Source organism: Gallinula chloropus (assembly GCF_964237585.1).
Source record: "Gallinula chloropus genome assembly, chromosome: 3".
Taxonomy (NCBI): Eukaryota; Metazoa; Chordata; class Aves; order Gruiformes; family Rallidae; genus Gallinula; species Gallinula chloropus.
The window spans coordinates 111,071,695-111,098,370 of record NC_140087.1 but is presented as its reverse complement, the minus strand read 5'-3'; the positions used below and the strand labels follow the sequence as shown (position 1 = coordinate 111,098,370).

The following is a 26,676-nucleotide window of genomic DNA, read 5'->3' as shown; positions in this document are numbered from 1 at the left end:
GTCCTTAGCAATTCTCTTCTTCCAGCAACCCCCACCAAACAAGTGGTTAAGTCACCGGAAAAGAGAGACCACCCTCAAAATTGAAAATAAGTTTCAAGTATTTTGGAATTTTTGCTCATTTCTTTAATTAATTTCTCATTTGGAGTATCAACTATAAATAACCTTTCTTCGTCTGCCTACAAAAGAAAATACCAAACTACCTTTTTGGCTAATTACAGATTATATTATCTACAGACTATCTATTTCTTCTTTAAAGACATCTGGAATTTAATTTCTTAACTTTTAAAGCCTTGGTCTTTATGAAGGTTTGACACTTTTCATTAAGGCATAGATATATTTTATTTCTGTTGTTAGTATTCTATCTTGGTAAGCATGGATCTCTTTCTGGCTGGGCCATAAAGTCAGGAACACTTAAATGCAAGCGAGGAGGCATTTTGTAATTAGCTACTAAAGACAACTTTTTTGTGTGTGTGTATGAACAAAGATTACTTGTATGGTTGGACTCGATCTCAAAGGTCTTTTCCACAGTGATTCTGTGATACATTAAAGAGGTAGGAAGACCACTTTCAAAAAAGCAATTGAAGTTCCCCTTTAAAACCAAACATTAACATGGTGTTATTCAAAGAATCTTCAATATCATAATCAGATTTTTATTTACTGTAATCTAATATCCATTCTACTGTAAGTAGAAGTGAGCATTGGATGGGATTTCATCTATTTTAAGAAAAAAAAATGCCCCAAACTATAAATGTTTGATTAAAAGAGCCATCAGCTCCCTTTAAATAGTAGATATGACAGCTACAAAACCAGAATATCCTTACATGGCTTATCCCATTCCTTGGAAGATGCACACACTCAAAGAACAGTTTATTTTAAGGCACGGCAGATACAAATTTAGCTACCCTGCAAGGTACATCTGCTGTGTGTCTCTATCTGCTCCTTCAGAGATAATCAACACAACCAGCATTCCAGGATTTGAAATCCCATTTTAAAACTAGCAAAATTAAGTTAGTGGAGCAGAACGGAAAATTTCAGTTGGAAAGAACTGTATCACTTTGTCTTATTAAGGATATCTGACAGCAGTACAGGCACTATCTCAGTAAGCCTGGTTCTATAAGCAGAAAGACTAATAGCTGTACACAGAATCCTCACAATTGGCTAGGAAAAAGCCCTTATTTTAGCAATACCCGCCCCCCCCCCCGGCTCCCTTTTATTCCCTGTCCTTATGCTGCCATATCAAGTTCAGAATGTAATCAAGTCCAGAATAATGGGCACTTGCCTTTAAGCAGCTATTCGGTACTTTTGCTAACATTTTCATTTCAAACTTTAACACCAGTACGATGTATTTTAGAGCACTCTGTATTCATCAAACCTCTGTCCACTTAAAACTGACAGAACACACTGCAGGAACTTTGAGAAAGAACTCCAAGAGCTGAATGTTCAGACTTAATTGTTAGCATAATCTATTTTGTGGAGAATCTAATTGATTTTGATTCTTCCTTTTAGCCTTTCAGACAGGGGAAGGGGACTGTCTGCCCATGCATAAGTCAGAACAGTACTTTTGGCTTGCTGAGTGGGACCAGAGCCTGACCTCTCAAATGGTTGCTCCAGACTCTGGAAACAATTAACTTCCCCTACACAGGATGGTTTTGGAGATACTTGCAGCGACATACTATTACCAGCTTTCTTTAGATTGGTCTTTTTCTCCCCTTTAATTGTAAGAGCTGAGTCACTGTTTGATCTTTTGCTAGTAGCAGCATTGTTCCTTTCCTTTGTGAAACATTTTTTAAGTTGACGAGGGTTCAGTTGACTTTTCTGCTGCTTATAAATCAGATTTTTATTCATGTTATCATCACTGTCTTCACTAGAAGAACATCTGTTCCGACACACACTCTTCTTAAAAGAAGTTTTCAAGGTAGTTTGAGTAGAAACTTTTTTAATGTGACAGCCAGTTACAGCATCTGCTGCCTTTTGAGACACTGGAAGCAATTCAGACCTAGGATGCAGTGTCTGTTTTGTTTGCCCACTGAGGCCTAGAGATGTTGAACTGGTTGTATTATGGTCTTTCTCCACCATTGCAGCCAGGCTGTCCGCTTTTTTGTGCTGATACTGATAAACAGGTATGCTGGATTCCCTTGAATAGTTTTCTGATAGCTTATTTTTACTTGGCTGCACTAGTTTATTTACCTGACAGGAGGAAGAGACATGATCATTATCGTGATTCAATGCTTCTTCTACTTGTTTAAAACACTTCAAAGACTCCAGTTGCATTATGTCTTCAGATAATAAAGACTCTGATGGAATGGAAGTCATCTTAAGCATTTGCTCACCTAAAGACCACTTCTGAAGTCGTCCCATGGCATCATCTGAACCCAAACCATGTGCACTATCAGAATGTTGTTGATCAGACTGCATAACATCAGAATGTTCTGAGATATTTCTCACTGTTTCATGATTTACTGGATGTGAGGGTTTTATATATGTAGTTAAGTCAGCTGCTGGATCATGGGTATCATGCCCATGGGCTGGTGACGTGCTGAAGGTTTCTTCCCCATCAATACTGCTCAGCTGTAGATCAGCTGTTACAGAAGAGGATGGTACTCCCAGACTAGTAAATTTTGTTAGGCATACAGGTGAGTCAGACAATGTACTGTCTAAGAGGGAGTAAGGTGATGCAGTTGGAGGAAGAGCAGTTGCTGACACTGGCACCTGAACAGTTGTTAGGCAGGAAGCTGCCGCTAACACTATGTCTTTTGATTCAGTACTTCTCTGGCGTATCTGGTCACCTGGGAGAGTTTTTACATCTGACATGGAGTCTTGCACAGGAAGAATTCCATGTGTAGATTTTAAAGTCATTCCAGACAGAAGATCACTAACTTCATCATAAACATCTGGTAATTCCTTTTCTTTTGGTCTGTCTTTCCTGTCTGGGGAGAAAACAAATAAAAGGGCATATCAAGATGTCATATTAACCACAGTTCAGATTTCCTGGAGCTAAAGTATAAAATATTAAAAGAAAAGCACAGTCCCTGCAAGATATCATGTCCTGACCATGAGAAAATATAATACTGCTCAACAGTGGGAGAAGCGTTCCTTGCTTGTTTTGTGTGTTCTGGCAAGACCAGTAAGTTTATAAGAAATCAACTTTTGGACTTACTTTTCTGTTTCTTCTTCAGAACTTGAGACTTTTCCACTTCATAAAGGGTAACAACATTAGGATAAGCAGCCCGAAACAAAGACTCCTCTTCTACTGTGACTACAAACAACTCCACAGGCTCATCTTCTGCATCAATATAATACTCTAACAAAAGAAAACAAATCCCATCAAAACCAAAACAATGAACATACATTAGACATGTATATATATATATACACATTCCAAAGTAGGGAAAAAGAAAAATGAAGAACAAAAGAAGTATTTCAGTACAAAGAAGATATGTAAAAAGGCACACTGTTTGAGATTTAACTGCAAGTAAAGTATTTCTCTTTCTGCCAGTCTCCTGGCACAAACAGGCACTTTAAAGGTAGAATTCTGTCAGCACAGAAAATTTCATAGCTAGCAAACAGTCACAGCTTCAGGTACATAGTGAAATATGATACAGAATACAGAGTCCAAGTCTTAGTAATATGTTCCAGAAAAAGGACCCGAAGACTGAGTCTCTTTCTAGGTATATGACTTTTTTTTTTTTAAGCTTTTACTTTCAGGGTATGTCAAATCTGATGCATATTTTCTATTGTTTTCATAGAAGAGGTTCCAATCTCACCCACATTTCATCTCCTCACAATGTTGTCCAACTCTTTTCCTCTTTAAATCATGGGTTTTTTCTTTTCCTATGAACTCTTTTGTTCTATAAAGTACAGAGAAGCTAGACCAACCTGGCTTTTGCCATTCAATTTCGAAACAAGGAGTTCCATTTTTAACACGTGTCTTGACTATGCTGTAAGAACAAAAAGAAGCTCATTAAAACATTTTGTTTAAACAAGAAAAAAAATCTAAAGTTATCTCAAAATATTTCATTACTCTAATTTGTAATAAACCAGTGAAAAAAATAGTGAAATTAACATAAATTATAAAAAAACACACTACTTTATTAGTTATACACTAGAATTTTGGGTCTAGATTTGAATACTGAAACATTTTTCCTTTTTCAGTGATCCTGCTCAGAGGAGACTGAGCAGACTCCTATAATCATCAGTGTGATGTCTTCAACCATGCTGCAGAGGAAGCTGTTGCCACAGGCAGTAAACTTCTGAATGATCAGACAGCATCATTTGCCTATTTTGCAGGAGACCATGAAAGAAGACAAAACATGAACTGAGCAGGGACAGTCAATCTTTCAGATTTTTCTAAAAACATTATCTATACTCGAGTTTAATAGGTTTTCACATGTCAAGAGGCTCCTGCTGAATCATTTCAATCTAGAAATCTAGAGCAAGCAGGATCTGCTTTTTAAACTCTTGAAATGCTATAAAGTGTTTCAAGCAGCTTATATCAATTAATTTATCCATCAAGGTAAATGCTGGTAATTTATCTAGCCAACCTGTTTAAAAAGTGGCCGTCAACCAGTCTTCTCCACTCTTAAAAAGCAGCATTGAATATAATGGCTTCTTTGCAAGTAGTTCTTCAACAGACTGACACATCAACCCTGAAGAGATACTATCACATTACTACTGACTGTTCTGTCTCCCAAAATTAAGGTTTATGAAAACTCAAACAACATGAAAAAAACACAAACCTTCTTGGAATACAAGAATTAGCTGGTGGAATTTGTGTTTCATTTGGGAAATGACAGAAAATAAAATAAGTAACAATTCCATTCACACAAGAAGTTCATTTCAGATTTGCCAACAGACACTGTAGACTCCAAAAGTCTACATAAGCTTAAGAAAATATTTAATCATTAAAAAAATACATTGACCGCTGATAGAATAAGAAAGTACTAATTCTGGCTCAGTAACACCCTGAATAACCACCTGGATGATGGAAAAAAAACATCTAGGGAGAACAATTACATACTTATCTTGCTCGATTTTTTTCCTGCATATCCATTTTTAGTAACAGGATACTCTACCACTTTTATATTCCTAAATGCAGCAGTCCTGAATGAAAAAGTTTGTCTTAGAAGGGTAACAGAACAGAACTACAAGACAGGGATTTCGCTGGACACATTATACACCAGTTGGTAGGTCTGATAGGAAATCAGAGACAATGACACATTCTGCAGATGCTCATTTCTAAGCTTAGGCTCTTATTCTGCATCACAAAAGTTAATTAAATGTTTGCTAAAAACCTGAGCAAATGATCAGACCTGTAATGCTAAATCTCATGTACAGACCCAAGGAAAGAGAATAGAAAGTAAGCACAGGAAAAAGCAGGCACTGTCAGAGTTAAAGGAAACTACTGTATGTATTACTTTGTGCAGCAGAAGTTTGAGAATTGGTGTACTGAGCTAATTTTTACCACTATTCAAACTGAACACAAAACTTGGAACAAAGATGGAAGAAAATAATTTTATTTCTGCAAAAAGAGGAAAAAGCTGTGATTTTCATCCAGCAGTAGGAATAAGCATGTGAAGTTCAAGCTACATTACCGTATTGCCTGCAGCTGTTTTGAATCAGTGTGTCCAGATTTTCTTTGGATCATATCATAATGTGTCAATAGTGTCAGCAGTTTCTTACAAGCATAATGTTTATTCCATTCCATCTTCTCAGAAGCAAATATCTGATAGTATAGAAAAACCAAAAAAACAAAACCCCAACTCCAAACTTTAAAATTTTCTTGTTCTGTTAGATGCCATGCTTAGACAGCTATATAGCAGGGACACAGGACTAAATACTTAAAATATCTAGAAAGCTTTTATGCATTAGTGTAATGCCCAGTGATACCTCAATGCCAAGGGAACAGTCATCCATAACAGGGCAGATTCATCAGCTGTCAGTAACAAGCCAAGGGTATGATGTATATTAAGGATATGTAGCAAGATTCTTTAATTCTTATTTCCAGTAATATTGCCAATGAAGATCAAAATTATCACAGGTGCCTTTCTTACCAAGAAACAAAAAACTACCCAGCTGAATATACAGTATTTTGTTATATACCTGAAAGGACAATAAATTTGGTCTTTGACATTCCTTTAGCTTGATCAATTTATTCTTGTTTACAAGAAATTCCTGGATAACCTTGAAATAAAACAAAAAGACACAATTTAAAAGAGGGCAGAAAACAGAAATTTCAATTAATTGATGAAAGAAATTAATGTTTAATTAGGCTTGTTTGTTACCTCGGGGAATGGAAAGCCCTCACAACTGTAAGCTTTTCTGCAGGTAAAACAAACGTGTTAGGAACTGAATACAAATGGGAAAAAGCAGAATTTAAATGCTCACCCTGCACAACAACGCAGGGAGAAGCAGTTCAATTTTCAAGACATTCCTACTTTCTGATATTGTCCTCCACTGCACTGGCTTGTTTCAGTCGCTCTAACTGATGCCACTCACAAGGGCAGCAGTATTTGGAGTCACTGGGGTTGCAGTATCTAGCGCTTCCACAGAATTTACATCCACTGTGCTCATGTTCCTTGGAAGATCCTACAGAATCAGATGAAAAATGTGTGAGGAAAAAATAGATTGCCAAAATCTCCAAATATACAAAGCTAGTAACTACAAATACTAAGCTAGTAAGAGTACAGATACAAAGCTTGGAATGTAGGCACTTGACATGAATAGTAGCTGCAAGCAGACCTGAGTGCATTAGCTGTACTTGTGCATCTACAGTGAAAACCGACAAATGAAACCAAGATTTTGTTCTTTTGAAGACTTTTTCCCCAACAATTTCAGACCTTTGATGAAATCTTTATCACCTAAAAGCACAGTAGTCCATGTCAACCTGGCAACCCAATCAAACAGAAAAAACACTGCTCCAGCCCATACACCAAGAAAAAAGTAAACAAATTATTAGGCTAAAAATAAAATTCAGTGCTTTTGATGCTCACCTGGATGATGGCACTCAGAACAGTGAATTTGCCTTTTAACAACAAAAGGGGGATTATTGTGATACTGAAGTTGTTCATTCCATTGCTCAAACCTAAAAGGATAGTAAAAGGATTAAAAAATACTTAACTTTCATATTTAAAATAATAATCTGAAAAAGACTCCCTTTATAATTCTCAGGCACCTACATGAGAAAAGGAATTTTCTAAATTTATAAAATGATTTTGTTTTAAAGTGCATGATATGATCAGATGCTACCTGTGCGACCTGTCCTAGGGAGCCTGCTTTGGCAGGGGGGTTGGACTTGATGATCTCTTTAGGTCCCTTCCAACCCCTACAATTCTGTGAATCTGTGATTGTTGGATTTCTAGTATTGACACACACATTACAATAACAAACATAGAAAGCATTTGGTATTTTATGTCCTGATCCACAACCTAATTAAAAAAATCTCTTATCAGTCCCTATGACTTCCTTCCCAATACACCAACAAACATCTGCTAGCTCAAGAGCTCGGAGCCAGCTAATGTTTAAAACAATTAAGAAGCTTGCCTAGCAAAACATGTAATTCATTTAGCAATTATGAAGTAAGGAATGTGGTAATCTCTTTTCCCCCAGTTAAAGTATTACAAACATTCTCTTGGAACTGAAGTACCATAGCAAGTCTTAAGTCTCTGAATAAAATCAAAGTACTTTGGCATACAACATAAATTTTCACTTTACCTTTGCAATAAGTTTTGACCTTGCAAAGTCTCAATTAACTTTAAAGCTTGTTCTTTCCCAACTCCTGGAACGCCCTAGAGAGACAGAAATATAGAATATTATTTAGTGACAAAATATTCAGATTTTCATAAAAACTGCCTTCAGAACATTATGTAAAGAACTGGAAAAATGACCCCAGATGTTGAAATTAAATTGAGAAAAATATTTTTTGACCACGTTCTAAATTCAGAAAAGGTGACAGATTGCAGTTGTACTATCAGTGTAACACACAAGCTGCATAAAATGTTCTCATGCTCAACAGTGACTCAGAACAAACAAGGTAGAGTAAGAAGGTAGCAGAAAACAATAGGAAGAGAGGTATTGTTCATTTGGCTTTCCTTCTTGCTATTTGCAACAGGACACTATTATAAAATACTGGTAACATTCTTGCCAGCTGTCAGAAAGCTGAAACTTTTTGCCAGTGTCATAGAAAGACAAGACAGACAGATCTTTTGGATTTTAGAATCAAAATGCTGGAACTCAAGAGACAGAAGAAATCCAACAAAAAGCTTTCACTCACAGGAAAGAAATGCTTTATGGCAACAGAAATATTTTTTAATATTTTAAGACCTCAAAAATAATTTCTGAGAAGTGACAAAGTGCAAGAGCATTTTCTGAAAAAATAATTTAAATACCCAGTAAACCCATAAAGCTAAATAATTCCTACCCTCCCTTTCAATAATTGTTTGATTTTGATATCTACTCCATTATTACATTAGTAGTACGTATGTCCTTTTGAAGAAAAGATACTACCACTGTAAGAATAGTAACAATAGGAATAGCAAGTATTTTCATAGAACACTTTGGGTTTGAAGGTATCTTTAAAGGTCATTTAATTCAACCTCCTTCAGCTAGATCAGGTTGCTCAGAGCTCCATCCAACCTCATGCTGGAAGTTCCTTTTCTGGAACACACCTCATGGACTGAGATCCAGAACTAGATATACTGAAGAGTGAAAGTCAAGTGATTAAAAACAACCAGAGGAGGGCCACTCTAAGAGACTGATTGTGGAATTCTTGTCTCCAAGATTGCCTACAGCTATGGGCCCAAACTTGTTAAAACATCCTGTCCATTAGATCATATGGCAGTCGCAGGAGTGCTGCATGAAGAGTGGGACCAGAGCCATCTGGAGTAGGCACAAACAAAGCCTGTCCCACAATGGAGAGGCGGGGAACGTGGATTTGTGCCAAAACTTCATTGGGTGTTGTGACTGTGAACAAGAGATCGACGTACTTGCTGAAACAAAGACTGCATGATCATCCACCACCAGACAACAAGAGACTTGGATCCCCAGGATGCTGTGGATCTGTAGTGGCATCTATCCTTGTGACTCTACTCCAACTGTTTTATTTCTACCTTTTCATTCCATTCTGTCCTATTTCTGCATTCTTCTGTTTACTTCCTTTTTGTAATAAACACTGTTTGGGGTGAATAGCATTTCGCTTTGTTTGTGTCTTAATCTTGCCCTTGGGATCACACAAAGAACCTCCCTGACACTGGATTAGGACAGTCACAAAAATGATCAGAGGGATGGACACCTGTCCTATGAAGAAAGGCTGAGAGAACTGTGCTTGTTCAGCCTGGAGAAGAGAAGGCTCCAGGGAGACCTTACTGCAGCCTTTCAATACTTAAAAGGGACTTAGAAGAAAGATGGGAATGCACCTTTTGAGTAGGGTCAGGGACAAGGAGTAATGGTTTTAAAGTAAAGGAGGGCAAATACAGACATATAAAAGGAAGAAATTTTTTACAATGAGGATAGGTGAAACACAGGCACAGGTTACTCAGAGAGGCTGCAGATGCCCCATCCCTGGAAACATCCACAATCTGGTTGGACAGGGCTCTGAGCAACAGGATCTAGCTGAAGATGTCCCTACTCATTGCAGGGGATTGGACTAGATGACTTGCAAAGGTCCCTTCCAACCAAAACTCTTCTATGGTTTAAAACACACATATTGCTTTTCCAGTTCCTCTTTCAATCCTTAACCTATTTTGCCAAGAATCCGTCTAGTTGAACGCAAAGATTGCACGGAGTGTGGTTTCTACAGTTTATCTACAATCTATTATTATTCAAGCGTGATGGCTGAACTGGATATAAGCAACCATATGAAATAAAGGTACATTCAAAATCAATTAGAAGGTGTCATTGGACTGCCCTGCTAGCTATTCCAAACAGCATAGACAAAGCTGTTTTTTCCTCATTTTCCACAACTCTTCTGGCAGGGTTGTCAATGTGTTCAAAGTATCCTGGCAAGCAACTAATTTCTCACATTTGCTCAAAGTAATCAACATCTAAACATTTGTCTTCACCTCCATTATATAAAAGTCTGGAATAATACATAACAGATGTGAAAGATTAATGCTCATAAACAACTTTGAGTATTTTTAGCCTTCACAAATAAAATTTACAGTAACTTACTAAGTACCATCTTCAACAACTAAATTGCAGTAATTGTGCATTGTATACAGTTTTGTCAACATGCATGTTCCCCTCAATATATTTTATTGTTTTTCAAGACAATTTAAGTACCTAATTAAAATAAAAAAAGTTGCATTGCTTACCTTTGGAAGATAATCACAACCCAGAAGAACAGCTAGCCCAATCAAAGACTCTCTGTCACAACCAAGCTTGTCTTTAATAGAAGACATTGTGTAGCAGTCAAGAAATGGATCCTGCAAAAGTCATTTATTGCACATTTTATTTTTGCAACATCAGGGAAAGAACTGCCTTGAGTCACATTCAGTTGTGACTGGTTACCCACCCCTATTCACCCGTATCGGTAGGAAATGGGTCCCATAAGAGGGGTCTGATAGCAAAACAAAAAAGTCAAAACCAAAGCAAAGCAACAATTAAAATTTATCAAGTAATTTGTGGATACCATATAAGTAACTATACTTCTGGAGTTTTAATATGGCAAACAACTCCTGAAAGAAACTAAAACAAGCCAAGGGGGCATTTTTATTGTTTAGTACCACTAACGTTATCAGTATTAGTGGCTGTGTAAGTCACCTCAGGAACTGTAGTTTTGAAAATCCATGAAAACATTTTAAGGTGCTACTTGATCAAAAAAGGAAAAATGTAATCATAATACTACTTAGCATATTAGACATGAGCTAAAGGAAGACCCAAAGCTTTGAAGGGTAAAGGAACTCAATCACAATAACATGAAATCAACATTAACATGAATAAAACCATAAGACACACCCGTGCCCCAAGCCAACAACGCAAAAAAATCCATTTTTCTGAAACAGGTGTCCCTGACAGACACACTCTCACATAATTTATCTTTTTATGTTGGCTTGGATATGTAATGAAGTACACTCAAAGGACTGAGGGCACCTTCATTTCATTTTCAACAAAGAAGGAGAATGAAAAAAAACAAAAACCAGGTCAAGACAGCATCCCAAGACAGTGCCATCAAAGCAAATCACCTCTCAATTACTGTTGTTATTTTTATAAAAGTTAAATGTTCATAGTTCTTTTATGTTCTATTGATTTTCTCCTATTATTTATTTTTTCAGCAAGTCTTTTAGATGAACATTATTTAAAATCCCTATGCCAGTATGATTTTTCTTCCACTTTCTTGTTACAGTCACCAGACAGAGCATGTATTCCTTCCTTAGATTTATACAAAAAGTATAAATTACAGAACTTCAGGGTTGATTTTCACCAGTTCTGGAAAACTGCTTTCCTAACAACTGAACACTACAGCTCAAGTTCATAAATGCTTTTTTTAACAATTGCAAAAACTGATTATGGTACAGAGGGGCAATCTCTACCTTATGTATGTTCAACAAGTACATTCATAATAGAACAAATCTGTGAGATGCAAGTTCACACAATGTGAGCCATCAGTGGCAAAGAAAAATAGCAGAATGTTGGGTTGTATCAATGAGGGCATCACCAGCAGAGATAAAGAAGTCATTATCCCACTCTGTTCAATGCTTTTCAGGCCACACCTGGAATATGGTGTTCGGTTTTGGTCCTCACTATACAAAATAGTTGTGGACAGGTTGGAGAGGGTCCAGAGAAGGGCCACCAGGATGACTGGGAAGCCTGCCGTATGAGGAACGGCTGAGGGAATTTATTTTGTTCAGCCTTGAGAAAAGAAGGCTTGAGGGAGATCTCAACACCACATTCCAATAGGTAAAGGGGGGCTACAAAGAAAACGGAGACTCCCATTTTCCAAGGGGTCACACAGAAAAGACGAGGAGTAACAGGTACACTTTACACCTCTAGGGAGGTTCTGACTGGACATAAGAGGAAAATTTTACAGAATGTGAACAATCAGCCATTGGAGTAACCTCTCCAGGGAAGCAGTGGATTCCCAAACACTGGGATAAGATTCAGCTGGACAGGGTGCTGGGCCATCTTGTCTAGCCAGTGCTGTTGTCTAGACAGAGCTTTTCAAGAAAGGTTGGACCAGATGATCCCTGAGGTCCCATCCGACCTGGTATACTATGGTCCTATGATTATTAGGCCCAGAGAGCTGCCCTAATGTAAATTTATAGGAAGCAATTACTTCACTCCAATGCTCCACTGTTGAGGAGGAAAGGCAAAAAAAGAGTTTGCTATTTAACTTTATATTACACATCACAGGACACTACAAATACAGACAATAATTCTGTAAATGTTCTTCAATTAAGCAGTTTTGCTGTCATATCCAATACACAGAATGCCAGCCAATCAAACAATTTTCCTGTCTTAAGAGTACTCTCTCAAACTAAACCAAACCAAACTTCTAGAGGATAAGTGCAATAATACCTAAGTAAATATTTCAAGTCCGTTCTATGTACATTTTTGGAAAAAGTCTAAAGAGAGGGTGAGAATGGGATAAGGTACATTACCTTAGCATTCATGGCAAAGTTCCTATAAACAGTTTGAGCTCCATATAAGAAGACATCTCCATCATTGGTAATGCAGCCATCAACACGTCCTGTTGCATTTAGGTAGGCACACATTGCCTCAGCTTCCCCAGCTGCTTGAACCCAAGGGACACCTAAACACTCCAGCAGATCGAGACACTAGAAGAAGGAATTGAAAGAGAAAACAAATGGTGAATTAGATCCACTGATGTATTTTCTCAGATGCAAGTGTATAGAAAAACTGATACTGTTGCACTACCTACAGAACTCTACATCAGTACAAGCACTACTTTAGAAGAAATAAAGTTTCTTTAACATTCAAAAGATATACCCAACTGAGAGCAAAGTATCAGTTGCAGGACTTGAACACAACATGATTAAGTTACTCCTTCACAAAAATCCCAAAGTAGTTATTTAAGATGTTTTTGAAAAGAAGAGTAACAAAGGAATATTTGTCTTTGTGAAGCAATGCTGTTAATTCTATTAGTGATACTAGGCTAGCACAGACATCTTTCCACAGATTCTAGACTTCTCATGAATATCAAGCATGAAAGTACAGTACTGTCGGCCTAGTAAGGCTAGATGACAGCATAAGGCATAATGATATGTACTCATACATAATTCTTACAAATTTCAGAAAAAATATTAGAATTTGAGAATAAATGAAGACATGAGGAACTATAAATTATATTTCATAAAATTTTGAGTTTACAAAAATGGTTATGTATTTGCAACAATGAGTAAAGAAGAAAATTACTGAGGAAGTCTTTCCAACCAGAGCTGCCTCAACAGTCTCTACCAAGATGCCGATGAAATCCTCCTTTTAGACTAAATCAGTAGGTTTCCAGTAACCGTATCCTCTTAGTTATTCAGCTAGTTAACCCAATCATAGATCTAGGTTGCAAAACACACTAGCCTACAGAGGTACAGAACATGCTCCTGCCTTCACATATATCCTAATCTAGGAAAAAAAAACCCCAACAGTATCAATACTAACACTGTACAAGAAGGAACTTGAATTTATGTAACAAAACACTCAATTATGACTACAGCATAGCATACCCAGGAACACATCAAACAAGAAAGCTATTGTCAGTGACACTGCCCCTCTTCTACAGCAAGTTCACAGATGCTGTAAGGCCTGACTTCAAAGGCACACCTTCCCTCAAAACTCAAAAGACTGTTGAGATTTATGGCACAGAAAACAATTTTTAAGTGCTTGTAATTAATTTAGTTATGTTTTCTTCCTATCACATTAATACTACTGAAACACTGACTTACCTCTTTTAAATTGGCTTTAAATAAAGATCTCCCTGTTCTTGGAGCCCCCACTTTCTTTGAAGGTCCATAGCGCATTTCATTCCTCTTACTCATGGTGTCTGCTTTCAGCCTGGGCGCCTCTCCCTCCATGACAAACACTAGTTTAATTCCCATTGATGTTAAGAAAGAGAACCGAAAAAATAGGTTTCTGCAATAAAGCAAAGTGCTCCATAAGCTGTAGAATTAGTGCAATTTTTTCAGCTAATTTTCTTTGTTCCTGGGGTAGGCTGAGGGATATATATCAGCTTTCTCTCCACCTTCTACGATTTCCTCACCCCCAAGCTAACAAAGCTTTTATTTAAATCCCTCTGTTTGGTTGAAGTTGGTTTATTATGAACTTGTAAGAGCTTCAAAAACTTCCCTAGAAAGCACCACATAAGGTTCTTTTGTGTGTGTGAAGATGTAAGCAAATTTTAAAGGCTTAATAAAAACCCATGCAATATCCAAAGTCTGCTTCCAAACACATATCCACATTGGTTCTTTTATATCAAATTTTAATCTCAAATCTATCAATACAAGTATACCAGATTCTGAAGTGACTGAATGCTGTGGTATTAAACAGACTTATAGATAACATTAACTTGCCAATTTATTTCATATGCAAACCAGCATCACTGATGGGTGGATATCTGCAAGGAAGTAGTAATAACTATTTGGTTCATAGAAGTAAAATTGAGGGCAGAAATATCAGACCGCATATGCTTTTTCCAGTAATTCCAGGCTCTAGCTTTCAAACAGAGCAGACCAAATATCTGTATCTCTTAGATGGAAATACGATCAGTCTACATTTAATTTTGTGCATTTGCTATTGATAAAAAAGGAAAAGGTCACCTTTTGGTGGAAGTTCTATTTTCTCACGTGATATAAAAATCAATCACTTACAATAAATTTCTCTAAGACACTTTGCAAAACAATTTTATCTCCAACTGCCTGAAAACATTTGGGTTTTTTGGCAGAGGCAGGGTAAGGGGGGGGAGAAATCTGCTCATCCTTTTGTCTTGCCTTGGTAAGACCGCATAAAAGATCTGGACTGATGCTTCCATTCCACAGGACATCCTATCAGAGGGGAGTAATGACTTTGGTCATGCATCAAGTTCTATAGTTAATTATTCATTTGGTATCATAACATTTTATGAAATTACTCCCAGAAGATGCTGAAATTTCACATCTGATTTCCAAAGAAGCCACAGCAATGTTTACCAGCCGCTGCTAACTCAGTATTCTTGAGCTAACCAACATGTCATTCATGAAAATTTGTGTATCTTGAAAATTTGTCAAAATCATTTGTAGAGAAGTTTTTTGAAGTTATAGCTGCTTATACTTGCTCATCCCTTAACTATGCAATTCATTTAAACTAAAAAATACATATTCATCAAGGTGGTTCTTAAGTCTGAAGACCGATACAAACATGTTTAATTCACCATAGGTTCTAACTAGAATTTGAATTTATAAGTCAGATCAGGCTAGAGCATGCATGACTCAGTATGCTCTGAATCCACTAACATCCAAACTGCCATGATAGACAGTTGAAATTCCTCTACTATCTTCCACCACACAGCTTTAGGAGGATATAGGAATTAGCATATTGATTAGTGTTCTCTGATAATCTGTATATCACAAAGCACTGTATCATAAAAAGAGAAACATAGTTCTGCTTACATCCATCTCATCCTTATCTACATCTGAGACCTCAAGACAAGGTAGGCTGGGCCCGAGAACTTCAATTTGCACACGAGCTTGAAGTTGAATTCAGCAAGTGTGACTGGGTCTTCACTTGGAACCCTTTACGTATGTAGCACAACCGATAATAAAAATCAAAACAAGACAGTCATATGAATTATCAGGATAGTCTTAAATTTGCATTAAGTATCTTACCTAAATTACACAGTTCCAAGACTTTTGGCTACAATAATTTATAGAGAAACCATACCTCAAATGTGGCTTGGTAACTACTCCAATCATCTTTTTAACCGTCTGAGCTTCACAGACCCACAGACTTAAATCAACAGCAAGTGTTTTTCCTCTGAGACTGCTCAAGTTGACAGGCTGTCTCACAGGCTCAAGAATTTGCCACAGGTTAGTCACTCCCATTGTTCTAGCTTGATGTTGTCAGCATGAAGGTTTCAGCTGTGAAGACCAAGCAAAATAAAATACTTTCAGAACATAAAATACAGTATGAAAAAGTATGAATTCACATCCTGGTTTCACAAAATTGTAGGGGTTGGAAGGTATCTCAAGAAGCCATCGAGTCCAACCCCCCTGCCAAAGCAGTTTCCTTAGGACAATCGCACAGATAGGTGTCCAGAAGGGGCTTGAATATCTCCAGAGAAGGAGATTCCACAACCCCCCTGGGCAGCCTGTCTCAGGGCTCTGTCACCCTCACTGTGAAAAAGTTCTTCCACATATTAGTGCGGAACTTCCTAGGCTCCAACTTGAGGCCACTGCCCCTTGTTCTGTCCCCACAGACAGCTGAAAAGAGTCTGGCCCTTTCCCAGTGTCCCACACTTCAGATATTTATAAACATTAATCAGATCCCCTCTCCGCTTTCTTTTCTCAAGGCTGAACAGCCCCAGTTCATTCAGTCATTCCTCATAAGGGAGAAGCTCCAGGCCTTTAATCATCTTCGTAGCCCTCTGCTGAACATGAGGTTTGGAAAATAAATTATTGGTTATTGGTTTTACTTTTACAAGCTAAGAACACTTGCAATCAAGACTAAGTGTGTAGTGATTCCTGATCACAAGTAGTTTATTACCAAATACTTTCCTTGGACTTCACATTTTATTGCTGATAGCCTGACAGTAAATAAAACCAAACTCAGTTTGGGGAAAAACCCCATTAATTTCCAAGTCTCACGTGTCCCTGACATACACATCATCCAAGTTTTTTTAAATAAAGAAAAAACACATCTCTCAAGGGAATTACTTTCTGATCTGAAATGGAGGACTAATGTTTTTGTTTAAATAGAAGTAGCTTAAAGCTACTTGAGGAATATTTGAAATGACAGAACTTAAACTTTCCTTAGTATTCCAAGATAATATAAGAAAGATCTACATACACAAGATTCTGGCTTGTGAAATTCAAGTTGGACTTGACAACTGAGAATACTGCAGCACTGGTTGCTTCCAACAAACTTTTCAACCTGTAACGCTGACCACAATTGCAGAAACACACCGGTGTGTATGTTTTCACTGTTTAAATTTTAGTACTGTGTGTATTTATTTCTTTGTTATTTGTATAGCTCTAGTCTTCATACAACCCCATTACCAGATTTAATTTTCTTCCTTTTCTTTTTGATTACTCTCCAGGTTTTCATAGCTTGCCAGTTCTATACAAGACCTCTAACACAGACTCTGCTTCTTCCCCTCACAATAGCCACCTATTCCTCCACTATCTTATCGCACAAAGTTTGCATCATTCCTATTTCTCTACTCTTCCCCCTCAAAATTAGAAGATAAAAATCCAATAAAATCTGCAATGCTTTGTATTTCTTTTTAATGTTGAAGCTACTCAAAAACCCCGACAACTTCTCCTTTGAATAAATCATGACAAGATGAACTCGCTACCTGTGCTCTGAGATCTGCTAAAGACGCATAAGGAGCTCTAGAGCCTTGTGGCCACTAGCGAGCTTACCCACATCTAACATCATCATAGCCTGTCAGGACAGCAAGCCTGGCTTTGTAGGGTAAGTTGTTTTATACTCTGTAAGTGTTTTAAAGCAAGGCAGATAATCAATTCCAGGCTGATTTTCAATCAAGTTCTCACGTTAAGATTTACTTTCAACAGAAATCATGTTTCTCTAATCCATTTCTTTAACTACTACAATCACTTAACCTGATCTCAGTTGTAGCCATACACAACATGACATTATGTACTGCTTTTGTTGATGTTATGCCTCAAGAACATGAAATTAGTTAAAAATACAAATAAAGCCTAATTTCTTGAAGTCCAGAATGATCGATTTCTTTGATGCATACAGGAGGCTATAAAAAGGCATCCAAACCCTCTCAAAAGACAGGTGTAATATTCAGCTTCACTGAGGTTTAACAAGAGCACAAGAGAAAAGCATTAGTTGGTAAATATCAGAGATTGTCACATGCTATTTAATCAACAGGAGAGACAAATACACTCCAAACACTTATCACTTCCTATGATTATAAATAATAAATAAAAAAACACCCCTAAGAAGAAACAAAATGAAAAAAAAACTTTTCCCTGTTATTAGACAATATTGTTATTTAAGGATGGAAACTTTCCTTACTCCCATTCAGTTATTTACTTTCCTTACTCCCCTAAGTGGATTATGAAAGCCTGTAAGACCTACCTGTGGATTATGAAAGCCTGTAAGACCTACCTGTCTATGCTTTTTTAAGCATATTCTGTAAAATATTTAGATCTGTATCCTCTATACAGGCAGATTTACTACTTTTAATACGAGTGACCTGTTTCCCCAGGTTTTATTAGGGAGCTGTGTTCATCACAAGCCTCCAATCCACTTAGGGACACAGTAAATTCCAAAGAAGGAATACGTAACCTGATTTTTTTCATATACTTATAAATAAGACAACAGATGACACCAAATTGTGTGGAAGTGTAGATCTGCTGGAAGGTAGTATGTCTCTGCAGATGGACCTGGACAAGCTGGATTGATGCGCAGAGGCCAACTTTATGGGGTTCAACAAGGTCAAGTGCCAAGTCCTGCACTTCAGTAACAATAACCCCAGGCAGTGTTACAGGCTTGGGGCAGAGTGGCTGGAGAGCTCCCTGGAGGAAAAGGGCCTGGGGGTGTTAGTGGACAGCCAGCTGAACATGAGCCAGCAGTGTGCCCAGGTGGCCAAGAAGACCAATGGCATCCTGGCCTGTATCAGGAACAGTGTGACCAGCAGCAGTAGGGCAGTGACAGTTCCATTGTACTCAGTTCTGGTGAGGCTGCACCTCCAGGGCTGTGTCCAGTTTTGGGCCCCTCACTACAGGAAGGATGTTGAGATGCTGGAGTGTGTCCAGAGGAGGGCAACAAAGCTGATGAAGGGTCTGGAGCACAAGTCCTATGGGAACAGCTGAGGGAGCTGGGGCTTTTTAGTTTTGCGATAAGGAGGCTGACGGGAGACCTCATCATTCTACAACTACCTGCAAGGCAGCTGAAGAGGTGTCGGGGTTGGTTTCTTCTCTTGGGTGACGAGCAATAGGATGAGATGGAATGGCTTGAAATTGCATCAGGGGAGTTTTAGGTTAGATATCAGGAAGAATTTCTTTACTGAAAGGGTTGTCAAGCATTGGAACAGGCTGCCCAGGGAGGTGGTGGAGTCACCATCCCTGGAGGTATTTAAAAGGTGTGTAGAGAAAATCCTTAAGGACATTATCTAGAGGTGGACTAGTCAGGATTAACCTGTGGTTGGACTCGATGATCAAAAGGGTTTCTTCCAACCTAGGAAATTCTATGGTTCCATGAAATCACTACAGACATCACACTATTGTAAGATCATTGACTGACAATAGAAACTAAAAAAAAAAACCCACAAAAACTTCTCAACTTCTCATTGGGCCAGTACCTGATACAGCTATATTGCTTTCATGTTTATAAACTGTGTTTTAAGACTAATTGTATGCTACAAAGTGGTGGTTTTCTGGTTTCATGGGGGTTTTTTTGTTTCTTTTTTTAAACACACCCAGAGGAGCAATCCACTTACCTGAAAATAACTATAGAGAATGCTTAATGCTGAAGTTTAATGCACATAGATATGCTTTCACCCACTGCCACGGTAACTTAGACTGCCAAGCATATGCTGTATGTCTGACCCAAAAGCATTTAAAAAAAAAAAAAAAAGGAAAAAGCCCACATGTTAACAACTCTCACACTCCCTCTGTTGCTGCTACCCCAGCACCTAGCACAGCTTTACCACTAAATCTGAGCAGCGTTGTGCTTCAGCATTTACAGATTCCTCCTCAAACACTTACGTTTGGGGTTTTTTTTCCCCCTAGATGACAACAAACCCAGGAGCTGCCCGACAGCGAATTAACACCACACAGACGTAACGGATACAAGCGTTTAAAATTCCCTCCCTGACGCGAGCGAGAGATAACCACCCCGCGACAGGAACAGACCTTCCCCTTGCCCCCTGTAAAACCAACAGCCTTTTGGAGGTTCGTTCCTCATCGCTAAGCAGGCTGTAAAACAGACACCCCGACTTCAGGGCTCGGGCTTCCCGCAACGCTTCCCTCTGCCCGCCTGCCGAGCCAAAGCCGCGGCGCCTCAGAGCCCCAGCGCCCGCTCAGCGAAGAAGGATCAGTAGGTACACACATCCCCAGCTCGAAGTCCGTCCCTAGCCGCCGTCTCCCGAGACCCCGCAACAGAAGAGACGAAACCTCCAAAGACACTCACCCACAACACTCTCCATTACACCAACGGTCACAGCCGGCGCCCGCCAAATCATCAGCAGCTCCACCCCCCGGAACACGGCGGGCGCACGGAAACGGCCCCCTCGGGGCGGGGGCGGTAGCGCGCAGGCGCCGTGCCTGCGGCGGCTCTTCCGTCGCAACTGGAGCTTCATCATTCCTGGATTCGCTCCTCCTGCCGTACGCGGCGCGGAACCTCTCCGGGACCGTAGCCTGCTGCGCTTCTAACGGTTCCTCTTGTGCTGGCCTCGAAGAGAGGTAGGGTGAGGGTGGGCTGGCCGGCCGCTGCTGCGGAGGTCGGGCGCGCTCCCGCTCTAGGAGCGGAGTGGGCGGCTGTGAGGAAGAGAAGGGAGATCGAGGGATCGCACGGCGGCGGTGGCTCTGCCCGCGCTGGGGTGACCTCCGGCGGTGGCTTTGCGGGGGCGCGCTGGCAATCGGAGCTGTTTGTTGTCAGCTGATGCCCGGTCTGTGGTGCGAGGGCTTCCTGCCGGGCTTTGCCTGACGGTAACCGGCGCTGCGAAGGCGGGAAGAAACGGGTGAGGAACGGGGAGCAGCAGCCGCTTGGGCTTTCTAGCCGCGAAGGGGTCGGTGTCGCTTCTTGGGGGGGTCAATGGGTCCTTACAGGTTCCCTGGAGGAACTTTTGGGCCAATCAAGAGATAACCATGGGATTGGAGGTGCGAACGGGGCGTGTGGTTGGGGGGTTCTGCCTCCTTCTTCCGCTGACCCGGCTTATAACGGAGATGGAGCAGCCTTCTCTGCTGCTGTCTGTCAGGCAGTGCTTTTCTGGTGTCTAGATGAGATTGTATAGACCTCTTATTCACAGAATTGTAGGGGTTGGAAAGGACTTCAAGAGATCATTGGGTCCAACCTCGCCTGCCAAAGGAGGCTCCCTAGGACAGGTCACACAGGTAGACGTCCAGAAGGGGCTTGAATATCTCCAGAGAAGGAGACTCCACAGTCCCCCTGGGCAGCCTGTCCCAGGGCTCTGTCACCCTCACTGTGAAAAAGTTCTGCATGTTGGTGCAGAATTTCCTATGCTCCCACTTGAGGCCATTGTCCCTTGTTCTGTCCCCACGGACAGCTGAAAAGCAGCTGGCCATTTCCCTTTGTCTCTCACATCTGATGTCCTGAATGCCAGACTTGTGTAGTCTAACACAAGATATCTGACTTGATGAGCATCTAAAAATTTACAGGTTTCCACAAATGTGCATGAAGCTAGGCTTCTGACTTAAGTTCTTTGAAACACGTGCCTTTTATGTGCTACTAGAATTAATATGTAATTTATTTATCACTATCTTTGTGTCTGTTTAAACAAATGTGGTGTGCTATATATCAGTAGGTCACAACTCTTTTCATCCTTTTCTCCCACCCTGTGCTTCCTGCCATATCTTGCATTCATCCTGCCCAATTTCTTTTCTCTACCTGCTTTGCTAGCCAGACAAAAGGCAGTCTGGGTTGCAGAGTGGTCAGAGTGGATGTTTTGAGTGGCAGCTGGTTCCTTCTTTACTCAAACACTAGGCCAACACAAGGCTGCTAGAAAGCCAGTGGAGTGTTTTTGATTATGTCTGCGCTGGTCAAGGTGTATTGTGACCAGAAAGGTAGGGAAAGGGATAAAGTCGCAGAAATGCATTGCAATGGAAAGTGGAAAGAGATGCCAGTTGGAACTTAAGTGGGAATCAGTGCATGTGTATTCCAGTGGATGCAGGCTCTGTTTTCCTGTACTTTGATGTTAATAGGTCAGATCAGCTGCTTTTCCTTTGCCTTGAATAGTTACTTCCAAACTGTTGTTATAGTTGGGGTAAGTGATGCTGAGACTGAAATGAACTATTTTTTTCAAATAAAAGTTTAATGAAGAAAAATAGAGGTGTCATGGTGAAGTAGTTTTGGGAGCAGTTAATGTATTAAAAAAAAAAAAAACAAACCAAGCTTGTCAAAACTGTTTTAGTGATCTTAAGATAAAATATATCTGTAACTTTCTGGGTTTTATTTTTTTTTTAGTGTTGATGATCTGTTTCTTTAGCTTTTAATGCTTTGTTTCTTGCAAAGTCATGTTAGTGGATTCCTTGTTGCTGCAGTCAGTTTCTCTTTACTTCTGGCTTTTTTCTACTTATGTGGTAATGGTTCAATAAAATTTGCTTTCAGTTTCAGTTAAGTTTTGTTTGCAGTACTAGCTCTTCAAGAGTCTCAGGGTGGAGACTATTCTGTGCTTTGCCTTTGTTACACTTAGACTGAATTTTCTTTTAGGTTATTTCATTCTCTTTTCCAGTCTTGCGCTCTGGTATAGTGACGGAACTTGTAGCCCTGATCTTTAGTTCAGACATTAATAATTATGACACTCAAATCTTGTGTTTTCTCCTCTTTCTAGAGAGAGATTTCAGTGGAACAGTAGATCAGATGGATGCTTGTCTTCGTATTTGCATGATTGATAGATTCCAAGAGCATACAAGCAACTCTTTCCTGGTCTGATTAATTTAAGCATAAAGACATATTTATATAGGAAGCCAAAAGCAGCAAAGGTATGTAAATGACTCATTAAGTTTATTGCTCCTCGGTTTCTGTGTGTATGGTATTAAACTACATAACATACAAGAAATTTGTAATTTCCATTTTAAGTACTTAATGGGCATAATAATAATACAGTATTTGATTTTTAAAATGCCTGCAATACAAAATTTTTGCAAGAATGTCATGTGGAAAGTTTATGGCATTTCTGCCTTTGCTTTGAATTTTGTATATTGCACTTAGAATCATAGAATCATAGAATCATAGAATGGTCTGGGTTGGAAGGGACCCCAAGGATCATAGAGCTCCAACCCCCCTGCCACAGGCAGGGACACCAACCTCCAGGCCTCCCACTTAATGGGAAGAGTTGCATGTTATTTTTTTCCTTTATCAGTTAGAAGCTATGTCTCAGAAAATTAATGAGGAGATTATTAGGGGACTATTTTATAAAACAGTCAACAAATATCTAGATAGAAATTAAATGCTCTAGCAATGTAACAAAATTCAGTGTATGTGCTATTCTGTATAATTATTCTATTCAAATGCTAAATTATTTAATTTTTTTAAAAATTAAAATTTTATTTAAACTCTGTTCTCTGTGATGCTTGGTAGTGTGAGATTTCTGACCTTTTGTCAGTTGAAATCAGGCTATAGTTTGAACAGAACATTAAGCTGTCACAAGTGAAAGAAGCAGCACTCTTTCTCCTCAGTGACCTGAGCATACAGATCTGCATGGTAAAATGGTTGGGGAACTGTTGTGGTTTAACCTGGCAGGCAGATGAAACAACCACACAGCTGCTTGCTCACTCCCACCTCTCCCTGTGGTGGGAGGTAACTGGGGGGCAAAGTAAGACTCATGTGTTGAGATAAGGACAGTTAAATATGACAGAAAGTTAGGTGATGATGATGATAATAACAATAATGCTAAAAAAATTATACTAAACAAGTAGTGCACAGCACAATTGTTCACCATCAGTTCCTGAGCTGTGGTCAAAACCTCTAGCCAGCTTCCCCCAAGTTATATACTGAGCGTGATGTCATATGATATAAAATATCCCTTTGGCCAGTTTGGGTCGGCTGTCCTAGCTGTGTCTCCCCACAGCTTCTTGTACTCTTTGTTGACAGGGCAGTAGGATAATCTGAAAAGGCATTGAATTAGTGACATTCCCTAGCAACAACCACAACATCTGTGTGTTGTCAACATTTTCATCCTAAATCCAAAACAGCAGTACGCCTGCTACTAGAAAGAAAATTAACTCTACCCCAGCAGAAACCAGGATATGAACTTATTTAATTTTAAAAGAAAATAGTTTCTCCTGCATTAATTTTCAGTAGAATCAGTGCCTTGATATGCTTTATCATTCTGCTGCAGAAAGTCTGCCTGAGCTCAGGGGAATGAGACAGAAAAGAAGAAGCAAAGGGAGAGGAGACTGCTCCACTCTGATGCAGCACTTGTGACATAAGTTGTAATTCAGCAGTCTGTATTGCAATGAGTTCTCTAAAGATTCTTCAAGTGACTAGTCTTGAAACATTTTATAGAATCATAAAATGATTTGGGTTGGAAGAGATCTCAAAGAGCATCTTGTTCCCACCCTCTGCCATGGGCAGGGTCACCTTCCACAAGATAGCTTGGTGCTGTGACCACTTCCCTGGGGGCCTGTTGCAGTGCTTGACCGCCCTCAGTAAGTAGCCTCTTCCTAATATCCAACATTCACAGAATCACAGCATCACAAGGTTGAAAGAGACCTTTGAAAATCATCGAGTCCAACCATTCCCATCCTAAGCTAAACCATATCCCTAAGTACCTCATCAACCCTTTTTTTTGACACATCCAGGGATGGTGACTCAACCACCTCCTGGGCAGCCTGTTCCAGGCCCTGACAACTCTTTCAGTGAAATTTTTTTTTCTAATATCCAATCTAAACCTGCCCTGGCACAGCTTCATGCCATTTCCCCTTGTCCTATCTCCTGTCACCTGGCTGAAGAGACCATCACCCACCTCTCTACAACCTCCTTTCAGGTAGTTGTAGGTGGTGATAAGGTCTCCCCTCAGCCTCCTCTTCTCCAGGCTAAACATCCCCAGCTCTCTCAGCCGTTCCTCGTATGATTTGCCCTCCAGCCCCTTCGCCTGGTTGCCCTTCTCTGCACTTGCTTAAGGACCTCAATGTCCTTTTTATGGTGGGGATCCCAGAACTGCACATAGCACTCGAGGTGTGGCCTCACCAATGCGGAGTACAGGGGCACAATTACCTCCCTAAACCTACTGGGCACACTATTTTTGATACAAGCCAAGATGCCATTGGCCTTCTTGGCCACCTGGGCACACTGCTGGCTCATATTCAGCCTGCAGTCAACCAGCACCCCCAGGTCCTTCTCTTCCTGACAGCTCACCAGCCAGTCTCCCCCAAGCCTGTAGTGTTGCATGGGGTTGTTATGTCCCATGTGCAGTACTCTACACTTGGCCGTGTTAAACGTCACCCATTGGTCTCAGCCCACCGATCCAGTTTGTTCAGATCCCTCTGAAGAGCCTCCCTAACCTCAGGCAGATCAACACTTCCTCCTAGTTTAGTGTCATCTGCAAACTTACTGAGGGAGCATTCAATCCCTTCATTGAGATCATTGATAAAGATGTTGAACAAGACTGGACCCAGGACTGAGCCCTGGGGGACGCCACTCATGACCGGCCTCCAGCTGGATTTGGTTCCATTTACCACCACCCTTTGGGCCCGTCCATCCAGCCAGTTTTTAACCCAGCTGAGGGTCCACCCATCAAGGCCAGTGGCAGCCAGTTTCTCAGTCAGAATGCTGTGAGAAACCATGTCAAAGGCTTTACTGAAGGTGAAGGTAGACCACATCCACAGCCTTCCCCTTGTCCATTAAGCGGGTCACCTTGTCATAGAAGGTGATCAGGTTAGTTTGACAGGATCTACCTTCTGTAAACCCATGTTGACTAGGCCTGATCCCCTGGCCATCACACATGTGCTGTATGAGAGCTTCCCAAGGTGACTCTCTCCATGATCTTCCCCGGGACTGAGGTCAGACTGACAGGCCTGTAGTTCCCCAGATCCTCCTTCCGGCAGTTCTTATATATGGGGATAACATCTGCCAGCCTCCAGTCGAGTGGAACTTCCCCAGTCTGCCAGGATTTCTGACCAGTCATATTAGTGCTGTTAGATATTCATTTGTAGAGGAAATATGTATGTATGCTCTCCAAACAGAGGATGGTTATCCTTCATTAGTACAATAACTGCAGGTTTTTTACTGTGGTCACATTACACTGCCTCACAAAAACAGGGTGGCAGTTGCAAGACACAGCACAGGAATAATGGTATGAATTTTAATTTTCCTTTATTCTGTTTTTATATGTTCTATATATTAACTTTCTATGCATTTGTCAACCACATATAATTAATACATTTTCTTTTTGGCTGTGCAACTCACGCTAATAAAATCTGCATTGATGCTGCTGATGATACTATGATAGATATGTGGTTTTTACAACTCAATCTTCATAACTAGTGAAAATAAATTCTAGCAAATACCCCAAAGTTTAAGGTACCAAAGAAAACAGAGCCGAGGTGGATTTTGTTGTTCATCAACAAACAAATTCAGTTGGAGTAGAATATGGAAATTGTATTTCTTTTGATCTAGTATGGCTTCTTCATGATAAGCTTAGGCTTAAATTCAGTGAGATTTCAGTTCTGAAGAAGTATTTTTTTGTGGCAACATTTGCTATGAGCTTGATATTTCTTTTACCAAACAAATTGCTGTGTCTGTGCTATCATCTGTAAGTATGTTTTCACCTAGGAGATTGAAACCTAAATTCTTATGTTACTTTCATTCTTCAGTACT

General features: G+C 39.8%; 1 protein-coding gene across 1 annotated transcript; it reads right to left on the bottom strand.

Annotated features, from left to right (window-relative positions):
• Nucleotides 1–1,444: 1,444 nt before the first annotated feature.
• Nucleotides 1,445–16,022, bottom strand: GEN1 (GEN1 Holliday junction 5' flap endonuclease; the record flags this gene model as incomplete). The annotated part of the gene is made up of 13 exons (XM_084262019.1): nucleotides 1,445–2,927; nucleotides 3,158–3,301; nucleotides 3,877–3,938; nucleotides 5,592–5,722; nucleotides 6,100–6,180; nucleotides 6,282–6,318; nucleotides 6,435–6,585; nucleotides 6,990–7,081; nucleotides 7,711–7,784; nucleotides 10,308–10,418; nucleotides 12,594–12,770; nucleotides 13,893–14,079; nucleotides 15,862–16,022. The coding sequence occupies 13 exons, from the start codon at nucleotides 16,020–16,022 to the stop codon at nucleotides 1,480–1,482; spliced, it is 2,856 nt and encodes a 951-aa protein (XP_084118145.1). The 3' UTR covers nucleotides 1,445–1,479.
• Between the last annotated feature and the right edge of the window lie 10,654 nt (nucleotides 16,023–26,676).